This window comes from Protopterus annectens, chromosome 3.part1 (genome assembly GCF_019279795.1).
Source record: "Protopterus annectens isolate FY-2018-M chromosome 3.part1, PAN1.0, whole genome shotgun sequence".
Classification (NCBI taxonomy): domain Eukaryota; kingdom Metazoa; phylum Chordata; order Ceratodontiformes; family Protopteridae; genus Protopterus; species Protopterus annectens.
In genome coordinates, this window is record NC_056732.1 from 138,230,301 (window position 1) to 138,244,661 (window position 14,361).

The 14,361-nt window shown below is 44.0% G+C and overlaps 1 protein-coding gene across 1 annotated transcript in view; it reads left to right on the forward strand.

Annotated features, from left to right (window-relative positions):
• Positions 1 to 13,921, forward strand: part of STT3B (STT3 oligosaccharyltransferase complex catalytic subunit B) — a gene marked incomplete in the record, with an annotated part of 781,351 nt that extends 767,430 nt beyond the window's left edge. The window contains 1 exon segment of the mRNA XM_044066668.1: positions 13,050 to 13,921. Coding sequence (XP_043922603.1) covers positions 13,050 to 13,130 — 81 coding nt within the window.
• Positions 13,922 to 14,361: the final 440 nt, after the last annotated feature.

Genomic DNA, 14,361 nt, shown 5'->3' on the forward strand with positions numbered 1-14,361 from the left:
AGCTGATGTTCTTTTAAAAAAGAAGCAGAAAACTGAGCATATGGTCCCTTTGGCTAAGGATGATAATAAAGAATGGCAGGATTTTACGTGGGCTTTTCAGTGCTCTCATGGCTTACTGTTTTTGTTCCTTGGTCTTTCTCTCCTTCCAAACACCCTAGGGACTCTATTTCCTTTGATGAAGAGTTAGAGTCTGGTAAGGAGTCTTTTGCTTACTCCTCCCAGATCCATTCTCCCCTTGCCCTGATATCTGAGGAAGAGGATTCACTTTCTACGGACTCTCCTATGGAGGAGTTGTCTTTTGGGGAAATGGTTTGTATGATGGAGCACTTTAAGTGGGGCTGTTACCAGGTTACTGATGATCAAAAAAGATACTATGAACTGTTGCAAATAGATTCTCCTTGGACTTCTGCAGTCCTCCCCTGCAGGATGCCTTCCAGGATACTTTCACTGCAGCTTCTCAGGCTGTGCCACACAACCTCCTGTCCTTAAACTGGACAAGTTCTATAAAGTTTGAGGCTCAGCAGTTTTTATATAGAAGCCCTTCCTCTAATCCTGCTCTTATTTCCGTAGCCACTGATAGACCATCCAAGTTCCTGGCTTCTTCAAAGCTTTGCCCTTCTGATAAGGACAGATGCACTATGGACAGGTATGGCAAAAGTGTATGCCTCTGCTACTTTAGCCCTTTGGGCTATTAATTACCAGACTCATACGACTAGGCTTTTCCTGGCTGTTCTTTCTCAACTTGGGGAACAGCATGCTGGGTTTTCCCTTTTAAGCTCTTGTTCTCAGGTGGCTCGTCTTTCTATTAAATAGAGCTGTGATGCTGCTGATGACTCCTCTTGGGCAGCTGCATCCGAGTCTGTTAAGAGGAGGTATTATTGGTTATAATGCTAGGCTGTGCCTGAAGACATCAAGGCCAGATTATTGGATTCTCCCATAGACAACCAGAATCTCTTTGGCACTACTGTGGCTGAATTATTTAAGACCCTTCAGGATAAAGAGTAAAGGTATGCAGGATTTGAAACCAGTCTTTCTGATGTCCTTCAAGGATGCATCTGCAGTCCTAACAAATGGGTTGTCCTGCCTCAGGCAGCCCTTCGGTCGGCCGGATTCCAAAGTCTGGGTCTGGCCTCGGCTGATGTCGCACTTCACCCGACGTCATAGCTGCAGTTCAGCGGGTATAAAGGCATCAGCCGACGCCATTTTCCTCAGTCTTTCTTGCCGCGTGGCGCCCAAAGCAGAAGCTGTTCGCAAGTGCCGGTCGGTCAGAACCAGAGATCGCTACTACCGAAGACTTCTAAAAAGCTAAGTACCCCGTTGGGGACTCTTTCTTGCCTCAGCCAATGTCAGAAAAAGTGAATAACTGTTTAACTTGTGGGAAACAAATACCTCATAAAGATTTCCACTCTTACTGCCTACCTTGTTTAGGCCCAGACCACGACGTAGCAGCTTGTCTAGCCTGTGCTTCCTTCAACCGATGGACACTTAGACGTCGGTCGGAGTTTGCAGAGGAGTTTTTCGGCTCCGCTTTAGCTTATAACATGCCGTCGGAGACTCTGACTTCACAATTAGCTAAAAACCGTAAGGAAAAGGACCGACACTCGCGGTCCACGGTTTCGGCCGAAACCGCGGTTAAGCCAACCGCGAGTGTCTCGGTTTTGGCCGAAACCGAGTCCGCGGTTCTTCCTTCGGCCGAAAGCATGCCTCCTACAACCGAGGCCTCATCCAGCATGGCTGAATCTGCTACGGAAATTCCACCTGTTCTTACAGGTTCTCAGGATTTATCAGATACTATCCCCTTAGATATATCTACTCCTGCACGTGGAGCTGCTAGGCCCCCTGCATCCATGTCAATTAAGGCTTTTGCCAGGGCTAAAGCAGCTAAATCAACAAAGACCGTGCCTGCTAAAACCCCCTCTCACAGGCCTAGCTCTAGTACTCAAATGCTTAGTCTAGCAGAGGATCTCATTTCTTTGATCAGGGGATCCCAGCCTCACCCTGACAGGGCCTCTCACCCCCCTCCAGAGAAGAGGCCTAGAACAGAGCCCCCTGAGCCAGTTTCTACTGATTACTCCTCTGATGATTCAGACAATACAAATCCCCCAGAAGGCCCTTATTCTCCATATGAGGACTCAGATGCAGAAGACTCCATCCCTTCTGCCTCTCCTCCTGAGGAATTTTCTTTTGGGGAAACCTTGCATGCTATGAGAGAACAATTTCAATGGCAGGGCCAGGATTTTTCAGACTCTAGGAAAAGGCTTAGGACCTTTTTACATTTGCCACAGCATAGGCCTTTAGCCGTTCCTCCAGTACTTACAGTTGTGGATGATGCATTTAATGATGCTTGTACTGCTCCTGATTCTCTTCCTCCGGCCCCTGCTAAGCCCGACAGATACTACAGGGTTCCGGACACACATTATCACTTGTATAAGGCTCCTATTGCAGATCCTGAAACTATTTCACAGGGCCCCAAAGCTGTAGCAGCTGCCTCTACCAAAAACCCCTCCCTCTGAAAGAGAATCTAGGGCTTTAGAGATGGGGTAAAAAAGTGTATACTTCTGCTACTCTTTCGGCCAGGGCCTTAAACTGTCAATTCCACATGATTCAATATCAGGAATTCCTGTTAGATCAGCTAACTAAAAAACTGTCCTCACCTGAGCCTTTAGACCGTAAGTCCCTTCAGGATTTGGTACATAACACTCAGCAGGTCAGTAATCATTCCTTAAAATGCGGCTATGATGCACTGGAGACTTCCTTTAGATCAGCTATGACTGGTACAGTGATCAGAAGGCATGCATGGTTAAAAGAGCAATCCTTACCAGACCATGTAAAGTCCAAGCTTCTAGATGCTCCCATGGAAAAGCACAGTTTGTTTGGTTCCCCTGCACAGCAAGTGTTGAAGAAGGTGGAAGAAAAAGCTAAATCTGTCCAGACAGTCAAGGATTTCTTACAGGTCCAGCCTCCGAGGTTTAGTAGGAACTGGACTTCCAAGAATTGGTCCTTTCCAGACACCACAAGAGCACAGAGAAGCAGAAATAGACGCCCAAGAGGCAGGGGTCAATCCAGAGGTGCCTACAGGGGACGTCAGTGGCAGCCTAACAGCCAGAGAAGTACTGCCACAGATCCAGCCACTACCACTTCCACAGGACAATCACAGTGACTTGGCTCTGAAACCGCCTACCAGGGAACAACTAGAAGCACCCTTAGGTGGAAAGTTAGCCTTATTTTCAGTAAATTGGCATTACATTACAGGAGACAAATGGATTTTGCAGACAATAGACAAAGGCTACAGGTTTCTCTTCCATTACTCTTCCAAGGAAGAGAGGAATGCCAAACCTACCTCCAAACCAAAAGACAAACGCTCTACAGCAAATAGACCACTTACTAAGGATGAGAGCTATAGAAAAGGTACCGGCTATGGAACAAGGACAAGGATTTTATTCCAGGCTTTTCCTGGTACCAAGAAAGGAAAACCAATGGAGACCTATCCTCGACCTGTCCGCTCTGAACACATATCTTATTGTTCCAAAATTCAAGATGCTGACCCTACAGCAACTTCTTCCAATGCTGGGCAAGGAGTCTTGGCTGGTGACTCTGGATCTCAAGGAGGCATACCTGTACGTCCCCATACGACCAAATTGCAGAAAATACCTCAGATTTCTTGCAGGATCAGAGCATTATCAATTCTCAGCATTGCCTTTTGGCTTATCTACTGCGCCCAGAGTATTCACGAAATGCCTGGCATCAGTAATTGCTCATTGCAGGCTTCAGGGAATTCAAATTTATCCATACCTGGACGACTGCCTGTTACAAGCGGACAGCAAAGACAAGTTAACAAAAGATTTGAAAAAGGTTATTCACCTACTACAAGCCCTGGGATACACAGTCAACACAAAAAAGTCAAGGCTGATCCCATCCCAAAGGATAACTTTCTTGGGTACAGAACTGGACACATCAAACCAGATGGCATTCCTCACAGCAGAAAAGCAGAAGCAACTTTTGTTAACTTGTCTTTGCTGTCCGCTTGTAACAGTCTAGTGTCATTAGCTCATTCTTCTTAATACAGAGAGAACATTTGATAAGGCCTTCTGTTCCTCCTTTTTACCTTTTCAAAAAGTAAAACAAAACTTTTTTTTCTTCTTCGCCTGAACCTTCTTGTGTTCTGACTGTCCTTCTCAAACATATTGGAAATATACAGTATATTTCAGAGCATTTGTTATAACTGTATTTGCTATAACCGATTTAAGTATTTTTTTCTGGCTTTTTGAATATTTACTGCTTAGCGACTGCATCTTAGCCTGTTTATACAGCTCTGCATTCTATTTAAACTGTTTTTGTGTTGATTAACTGTTTTGCACTCTTAAAAAGTTATTTGTTGCTTAATTTACCTGTAGGCTAACACACTCAAGTGTGCTAGCCACTTAAAAGCATTTATAGCATTTACTGTCTGTTTTTTTTCCTTGTCTCTGTAAAAAAAAAAAAAAAAAAAAAAAAAAATCTCTTGTTTTCCCACCTTACTGAACTAGAGTAGTCCAGTTTCAGAGTTGCTGATCCCTGGGCTTTGTTTTTAGTTCCTGTTACTGATCCATTGCCTTATTAGAAAGGAGGGTAAGTTTCTTTGCTTACCAGTGGGAGTGGGAAGCACTGAGCAGCCTTTTGTCCGAATTGGTGAAGTTTCAGCCAGAAACTAGTAGTCTATTGGTCGTTTTGGGCCAATTCCTAGCTCCTTTCAGCCCCCTGCTATAAAACACGCTAAACACGTGTTTTCCAGCTTGTACCAACTCTGCACAGATCCTCGTGGTGGCCTGCAGAGTGATCCAAGCAGCAGAGAGCTAAAGAGTGACTTTCTACCAGATATAAGTATTTTTTGTGGCTTTCCCACTGTTATTAAGCTAGCGACTGCATTTCGCCTGTTTTACTGCTACTTTAAGTGATTTCTGCATTTTACACTGTTTATTGCACTTTAAGTTACTAATTGTTGCAAATTGTTTCTGTAGGCTACACACTAAAGTGTGCTAGCCGATTTACAGCATTTATAGCATTTACTGTCTGTTTTTTTTCCTTATCTCTGTAATAAAACAAAAAAATCTCTTGTTTTCCCACTTTACTGAACTAGAGTAGTCCAGTTTCAGAGTTGCTGATCCCTGGGCTTTGTTTTTAGTTCCTGTTACTGATCCATTGCCTTATTAGGAAGGAGGGAAGTTTCTTTGCTTACCAGTGGGAGTGGGAAGCACTGAGCGGCATTTTTGTCCGATTTGGTGAAGTTTCAGCCAGAAACTAGTAGTCCATTGGTCGTTTTGGGCCAATTCCTAGCTCCCTTCAGCCCCCTGCTATAAAACACGCTAAACTGTACTGCTGATCTAACCAGCATATCCTATAACTGAAAAGTTCATCTCTACTTGATTCCCAAGTAGACTATTCTCTATCTGTAAAGCCTAGCACTTACTCCTACAGTACTTGCACCTTGATAAAGCACTCTTATTATAGATAGTACCCCACCAGCCCAAAACCCACTTCCCGAGTCCTTTGAAAGTTCTTTATCTACTACTTCTAGTATGTCGAGGATCAGTTGCTAGTGTCCTCTCCAGCTCAACTGGTGAACCTGGGAATATTGAGGCAATGTTACAATTGCCTCATGTACACAGACAATCCTCTCCTTCTCCCACAAAACACAAATACATGCGAGAGATGCAACTATACGGCCAAACTGGAGGCTGAGCTCTCTCAACATAGGACTGGCAAGACCAGACAGGAGGAGAAGGCAACCACACACAATACATACCCAGTCACACATGGTACCATCACAACTTCAAATCATACACATACTCACACAAAGACATACTCGGAGGCTCTGGTCAAAATTTACCAAAACAGCAGAGGCCACCAAAGCAGACACCCAAACAAATACCACCTCACGACCCAACACATGCAACACATAGACCACACAGTCAGAGTGTCAAACAGTCACAGCCCTTAAGGCCAAACAAAATGCCAGACACACTTGTCATTGGTGATTCCATAGTCAGACACACTGACGTCCGCTCACCAGACTGAGTAAGGAGAAGGTCACAGTAAGCTGCCTGTCGGGCGCTAGAATCCGCCACATAACGCAAGCACTCAGGTCTCTCAACAGCAGGTACAAGTGCGACTCAGTCATTGTCCACGCTGGTGTCAACGACCTGAGACGTACCTCCTTGGACTACATGAAAGGGACGCCGAGGAGCTCTCTGATTATGTAGCCCAGGCAGGTATGACCCTGACCTTGAGCAGTATCCTACCTTCACCTAGAATGATGCCACAATACAGTGATAAGATGATCAGCTTTAATAATTGGCTTAAATTCTGGTGTCATTCAAAGGGGATCCAATGTCTGTCTGCCTGGGATGACATGCTGGACAAGCCACGCTGCTTCGAAGGGACGGCTTGCACCTGTCACCCTGGGCTTCCGGATATTGGCAAAGGCTCTTGCCACCCCATAGTGCCTTTTTAGGCAAGGCTCAAATTCTAAACCTACCACCCTAGAACACCAAAAGGAAAAAACTAAGGGTAATGCTGCTCAATGCCAGAAGTCTCAATCTCAAGATGCACGCACTCGAGGCCCTTCTCAATATGGAGAACATCGATGTCTGTGCTGTGACAGAAACCTGGTTCAAGGCTCCTGAGAGCACCCCAGCACTAACAGGTTTCACCTCATATCATGCCCGCCCCAAAATCCGGACAACACCAAGAAAGGAGGGTGTCCATATTCATAAAGGACACCCACACCTCAAGGTTGGTGGCAACGCACGATGCATCTGAGACCATCCAGGTGCAATTAACCATAGGCAAGACTGCTCTGCAATTTGTAGCATGTTACAGGCCACCCTCTCAAACTCAGGAACCTCACATGGCCTTCCTGAAAACATTGGAGGGATAAATGTATCTCCAAACACCATCATACTAGGTGACTTCAACTACCCTAATATAGACTGGGAACACTACTCAAGCCCGAACACTCTAACCCAAAGATTCCTGGAGTTCATAAACTCAAATGCCATGGAACAACTAGTCACCATCCCCACAAGAGGTGAAAACATACTTGATCTCATCATCACGAACATGGGATCAAAATGTTCAACACCGAAGTATACCCCTCACTGGTGAGATCAGATCATAAACTAATCTCGCTGGAGGTCCTCATCCCGCCCCACCTGAAACAAAAAGACCACAGTGAAAAACTTCTCAAAAGCCGATTTCACACTTCTAAAACTAGTGTGGTCTCCTTTAAGGCCCCTGAGCCAGTGGTAAACATTACTCAAACCGCTGAATCACTTACAAATGCCTTCTACCAGCACCTACAGGACTGCATGGATCAGGCAATCCCAAACAAAACTAAGACTCTCTGTACCAAAGGCAAGCGTCCAGTCTGGTGGACCCCAGCCATAAACAAGCTCTACAACAAAAGGAGGAAGCTACTACAAGATAGAGCAAAATCCTTGAAAGGTAAGACACCTTTGATCATTATAAGTAAAAACTAAGAGCTCTCATAAAATCATCCAAGGCAAATTTTGAGAGAAAAATCGCCAAGGACTCTAAAGACAATCATAAGGCCTTCTTTAGCTATGTTAGAAACCTAGGAGGAAACTCCCAGATATGCTCAGAATTAGTTCAAAATGATGTGAAAATTACTGAACCTACACACATTGCTAACATACTGGCTGACAGGTTCAGTGCAAACTTCTCCCCTCCCCAAAAGGAGAGATATCTATTCCAGAGGATTGTAGCCCCCAAACATCTCCAACGCCCAGGTGAGAACTGCCCTCACTAAGGCTAAAACACAGCATCCATGGGACCGGATGGTGTCCCCGGCTGTGTGCTTCATGAACTCAACGAGGAATTAAACCCACAGTTAGGACAGCTGTTTAATCTTAGCCTCACCTCAGGATACGCACTCCAAGGAGTGGCGCCGCGACTGTGGTCCCACTTCATAAGGGCGGTGCCTCCACAGACCCTGGAAATTACCGCCCCATTAGCTTGACAAGCCCTATCTGCAAAGCCATGGAGAGGATCATAATGGAACTCATAAATAAAGACATAGGGAACTTGCAGACTTTGGATCCAACCCAGTTTGGCTTTGTCAAAGGCAGATCCTGCCTCTTAAACTTGGTTGACTTTTTCGAGACAGTCACCAAGGCCATTGATGAGGGAAAGGCAGTCCATACAGCCTACCTCGACCTGGCAAAGGCCTTCGACACAATACCCCACTCAGGTATCATCGAAAAACTCATCAGCTTGAATGTAAACCCATACATCACAAGATGGGTTGCAAACTGGCTAGCGACAGAACCCACAGGGTCAGAGTTGCTGGAGCCATGTCAGACTCAAAGCCTGTCACAAGTGGTGTCCCACAGGGCTCAGTCCTGGGTCCACTCTTGTTCGGCATCTACTTTTCTGAAGTACAAGCAAACACAGGAGGGTTATGGCTGACAAAGTTTGCAGATGACTGCAAACTGGGCCATAGTCGAAAACACATCTGACACAGATATCCTCCAGAAGGGCCTCACAGAAACGGATAACTGGTGCCAGAGCCATGGCCTGAAGTTAAACGCCAAAAATGCATAGTCATACCCTTCGGGAAAAACAAGGTTACCCTAGCTACCATATAGGTGACAATCCACTGAGCACAGAAAAAGTCATCAGGGATCTGGGGACCCAAGTTGACAGTAGTCTTCGTTTGACACTCATGTTGCTAAAGTAGTTAGGAAAACCTTCTATATCGCCCACCTGATCATGAAGGGATTCACATCTAGATCAAGGGAGGTCATCGTCCCCTGTACTCATCACTCATTAGACCTATGTTTGAGTACAATGCCCGTTCGAATGTATCTGACCAGACACCTGATGCAGCTTGAAAGGCCCCAAAAGTTCCTCACCAAAAGGATAAAGGGTCTCAAAATATGTCTTATGCTGCCCGACTGAAAGAACTCCAGCTTTATTCAGTCTCATACCGCTTGCTCAGAGGTGACCTGTGCCTGACATATAAGGCCATGTCAAACCCAGATTTGATGAATATGCTTCACCTCAAAAATCTAGATCCCTCAGAACCACAAGGGCGGAGACTTAAACCTTGACACGGTTATAAATAGAACGTGCTGGAGGGACAGATTCATCACCCAGAGACTCCCTATGCTGTGGAACAAAATCCCGGTACATGTGAGGCAGAGCACCTCGCTGGCCTTGTTCAAGAGGAATCTTGACCAATGGATGGGAGATCGCAGATATACCCCAGGGATTACTTCAGTGTCACTGCTTGACAGAGGCACAGAAAAATGATAGGCATAGTTTTTATTCAAACTAAAGGGGTGGCGAAAGCCACATAACTATGGGCTAGGCTTATAAATGCCCTTGGGCAGATAGCCTAGTATGAACCTATGAACCTATGAACCTATGAACTACCACCTTATTTCAGGGCATTAACAGCACAGAACCAGCTTACAGCAAGGAAAATCCTGCAAGCCCTGGGTTACATGGCATCCTGCATAATATTGATTCCACATGCCAGACTACATATGAGGAAGTTGCAATGGTACCTGAGAAATTTATGGTCTCAGCACAAGCGCAGCCTAGAAACCCAAATTCCAATAATTCCATGCCTGAAGCAAGAATTCCAGTGGTGGGCCCAGGCCTGTCAATTGAACAAAGGACTGCCCTTCCACAGGCCTCACCCAAACCAGACTCACCACGGACGCCTCAGACCTCGGTTGGGGGGCACACATGGTGAACAAGTGCATACAAGGATTATGGACTCAAGACCAGATGAACCTACACATAAATCAAAAAGAGATGCTGGCAGTAAAACAGGCAATTCAGACATTCAGACCGTTTCTTCAACAGGGGTCATTTGCTGATAAGGACGGACAACACCACAGTTATGTGGTATATCAACAAACAGGGAGGCACACATTCATATCCTCTATGCCGGATGGCAATGGACCTCTGGAATGTGGCCCTGAACCTCAACATTCAGCTCCAGGCCATATTTGTGCCAGGAAAAGAAAATACTCTAGCAGACATCTTAAGCAGAACTACCACGGATGCCCACGAATGGATGCTGCATCCAGACATCTTCAAATCCATTACAAGGAAATGGGGACTACCAGAAATAGACCTATTCGCATCCCCACACAACCACCAGTTGAAAAAATTCTGCACAAGGACATACCACCCACTTGCTTGGAAGGTGGACTCCCTATCCTTCAGTTGGAAAAACCTGACAGCATATGCATTCCCACCTCTCCCTTTGATGCACAAAGTGCTACTGAAGATCAAAGAAGATCACCCAAGGATCATCTTGATAGCTCCAGACTGGCCGAGGCAACATTGGTACCCGCTACTAAGGAGTATGTCTCGGGAGCACGCATGGCCTCTACCCCTACTACCTCTGCTGCTAACACAGAACAACTTCAAAATCCTGCATCCAAACTTGAAAACACTGCAGCTAGCTGCTTGGAACATTACATAAGACAACATAACCCAGATTTATCTCAAAGGGTTAAATACATTATCTTGGAGGCGCGCAGACCCTCAACAAGGAAAACTTATTCAGCAAAATGGAAAAGATATCTCATTTGGAGTACAACAAAAGGAGTAGATGCATCATTGGCAAACATAGCTAACATCCTGGAATATTTAGCAGAGCTTTTCCACAATGGCCTGTCTTACTCCTCCATTAAGATTCATGCATCAGCAATTTCAGCACAATACAACATGGATCCTCCAGTCTTTTTTCAACCTCTACTCAGGCAGTTTCTGAGAGGAATTAAAAATGTAAAGCCACCAAGGAAACCACCATTGCCTACATGGGACTTGAAATTTGTGTTAGAAAAGTTGACACTTCCCCCTTTTGAACCAGCAGCAACAGCAGAATTACAGTACTTATCTTGGAAAACTGCATTCCTGCTTGCAATCACTTCAGCTAGAAGGGTTTCTGAATTACAGGCATTAATGGCAATACAACCCTTCCTTATCTTCCATCAGGATAAGAGTGTCCATGAGAACTAATCCTACCTTTATGCCAAAAGTGGTCTCCAGGGTATCTTTAAACCAAGCAATACACCTACCAACATTCTTCCCCAACCCGCAGAACAGGGGGGAAAGATTACTGCATACCTTGGATGTGCACAGACAATTGCGCTACTACTTGGACAGAACCAAGAACAATAGAAAAACTGACCAGCTTCTGGTAGCATATGCAACAGGAATGGAAGGAAAAGCAATTTCCAAACAAACAATCTCAAAATGGATAGGAAATTGCATTAGATTTTGTTACTCTTCATGGAAAGGCAACTCCAGAAAACATCAGACCTCACTCCACAAGGGCTACAGCCACTACTACAGCTTTCTTACGAGGAGTGGCTACCAAAGACATTTTAGAGGCTGCTACTTGGAGCTCCATGCATACATTTGCCAAGCATTATAATCTACCTTTATACTCCAGATCCCGAGCAGGTTTTGCCACTGCTGTTTTGCAAGGGATCTTAACTACACCATAAACTCTTAGTGCCTCCTCCCCCAGTTTGGCTATGGTATTCTACCCATTTGTTAGGACTGCAGATGCATCCTTGAAGGACATAGTACAGTTTTGTACCTACCATAAATGTAGATGTCCGAGAGGTATGCATCTGCAGTCAGGATTACCCACCCTCCTTCCCTCTGTGGTACTCCTAGGGTATTTGCCCATCTTGTAGCTAGCTGGGGGAATCTATTATGGTGTATTTGTTTGTATATATGTATATGCATGTTTATTTCTATTTGCTCTCTATTGTTTGGAAACATTTGCATTTATCCAAATTTAGCCTTCCTAGAGGGCACCTGGCATCTGGGGCAAGAAACACTGAGGAAAATGGCGTCGGCTGATGCCTTTATACCCGCTGAACTGCAGCTATGACGTCGGGTGAAGTGCAACATCAGCCGAGGCCAGACCCAGACTTTGGAATCCGGCCGACCGAAGGGCTGCCTGAGGCAGGACAACCCATTTGTTAGGACTGCAGATGCATACCTCTCGGACATCTACATTTATGGTAGGTACAAAACTGTACTTTTTCCTTCTAGCTGAGAGGTTTTCTTCCCTTTCTGAATGTACATGTTATCTGTTTTCTCTGGGGCTGTTGTGGTTCTGGGGCATTTCACTTCTGAGAATTAGATGCTCATACATCAGATATGTACCTTACGCTTTGCACATACGTCTTACTTGCGGCACCCAGATGATGTATAGGCTTTGGTATGCTGGTGAAACATTCGGTCAGCCTTGTCAGGATATCCAAAGAGTAAAGAATACTGCAACAGTGAGAAGTAGGACACCTACTTTTTGGTAAGCTCTTAAACTGTACTATTTTTGTAGGTGATGGAACATAATAGTGACATTCCTCCCAGTTGCTTCTGTTAAGTGGGCTTTCTTGGACTACCATTGGCAGGTGGTTTCTAAGCAGATGCTCATCCTGTACGATTTCTGCTCTTTTTTTGTGAGGTTTTGTGATATTGATGGTGAGGGGATCCACCCCTCCTTTTTATGTAGGCAACTCCTTTTTAGTCACCAGCAGGGATGGATTCCCAAAGAAGTAAAGGTGTGTTCTAAAGACTGCCTTGATGAGTCATTTCCCGGTTCTGAAATTCACTTCTGTACATCTTAACTTTCCTTTTTGTTATGAGGGTGAATGGGTAGACTCTTTGTCTCTGTAACTAGATAGTTTGGCCTGGATTTCAGATTTTATGGCTTGAAAATCTCCATCTTGTTTATAACATTTGTAAGCAGTTTAACCTGTTTGCTCTTCATTTTAAGCAAGCAAAGGAGGATTGTGAGCTCAGAAATTAAATGCTACTTGTACACACCCCAGAAATATATTTTGCCTGGCTTTACACATGGCTGTCAGTTTAGTGTTAAACACAAACTTTAAACTGCACTACGTATTTTAGAACTGTTTTGCTGGCATGCAGTTTTAGTCATTAAAGATGTTCTTAAAGAACAGATTGAGTACAGTATCTGACCATTTCTCTTTTTTTTTTTTCCTTAGACTGCCAAAAGGAAGCGTGGGTATGTTAAGAATAAACTGACCTTGAAGAAAGGCAAGAGATCCACCAAGAAGGCAATTTAAGTTTACTGTTTATAGACGGACCCTTGATGGGAAGCAGTTGTCCTTGTGATAATCAGTCTTTGCCTTTAGCTCCAGAGCCATTCTACGTCCACGTGGGATGCAGATCTACCACTGGTCTAATTTTTTATTGAGATTTCAGGCAGTGTCTGATAAACCTCTAAATAAAATGTTTGGTTTATTGAACAGACAATTTGTAGAGTTGAAATGTGAAGCTAGGCAGAGAGCTGCTGTCCAGGGCTAGCAGCAGAGTTGTACTATCACATCTTATCCTTCAAATATGTTGACAATTTGGACTGTTTGCACCAAAGAGCCCTCATATTTGGTCCGTGGCACATGCATACTTGTCAGCTTTTTATTTTTTTAACTGAGTAACTGAACGCTTGAATCTAAAATAAGAACAATTTTAAACAATAAAGAGGATTAAACCCTTGATCATAACTTTGACCTTCAAAAAATGAGCCCTATAAGTATCTGGGTGCAAGAGAAGAAATTCAAAATAAGTTGCATCTTCCCAGGTCATTGTATTGCTTTTGAGATTCCAGACAAAAAGATGCATTTCAAATAATGACAGGAAGTTGCAGTATCCAGCTTAATCATTTGTAAGAGAGAGGAGCCTGTCTACTAAAGTTACTGTTGTACCGTTTTGGAAACATAATTACTACAGTAGCTGGAAAGATTTACAGTTATGTTGTACCACATAAATTGATCTAAATATAAGGAAATGTGTGATGTTACTATGCACCGTTCATTTCTACTTGCCTAATACAGAATAAAAAAGGAATACACATCCAGACAGAATTATTTATTTCTTGGTAGAAGGGCTAATTGGTTGCCTTTTGTTCCTTAATTGAAAAGGTGGCGAATCTATTTTACTGAAATAGAGTGGAATGTATGAAAACTGGTGTTTGGGTTAAGGAAAGATTCTGTAGTTTGCATTAAGCAGTAACAAGAAAATGTGGTTTAACATTGAAGTGGTTAGAATGAAGGATAATTTGCATCAAAAAGTTGACAAGTGTACATTATATTTTTCTGTGGCTTTTTAATATGGAAGAAGGGATAACATTTTTTTTTTTACTTTTTCGGGAAGTTTACTTTTTTGTGACTCTGATTCCATTGCATCTTTACTACAGCTTGTTAGCAAGACAAAATGTGATCCCACATTTTTTGTTTTGTGGGGGATTTTTTTTTCCAGAAGTAAGTGCACTAAAACTGAGATGGCCCAATTTGATAG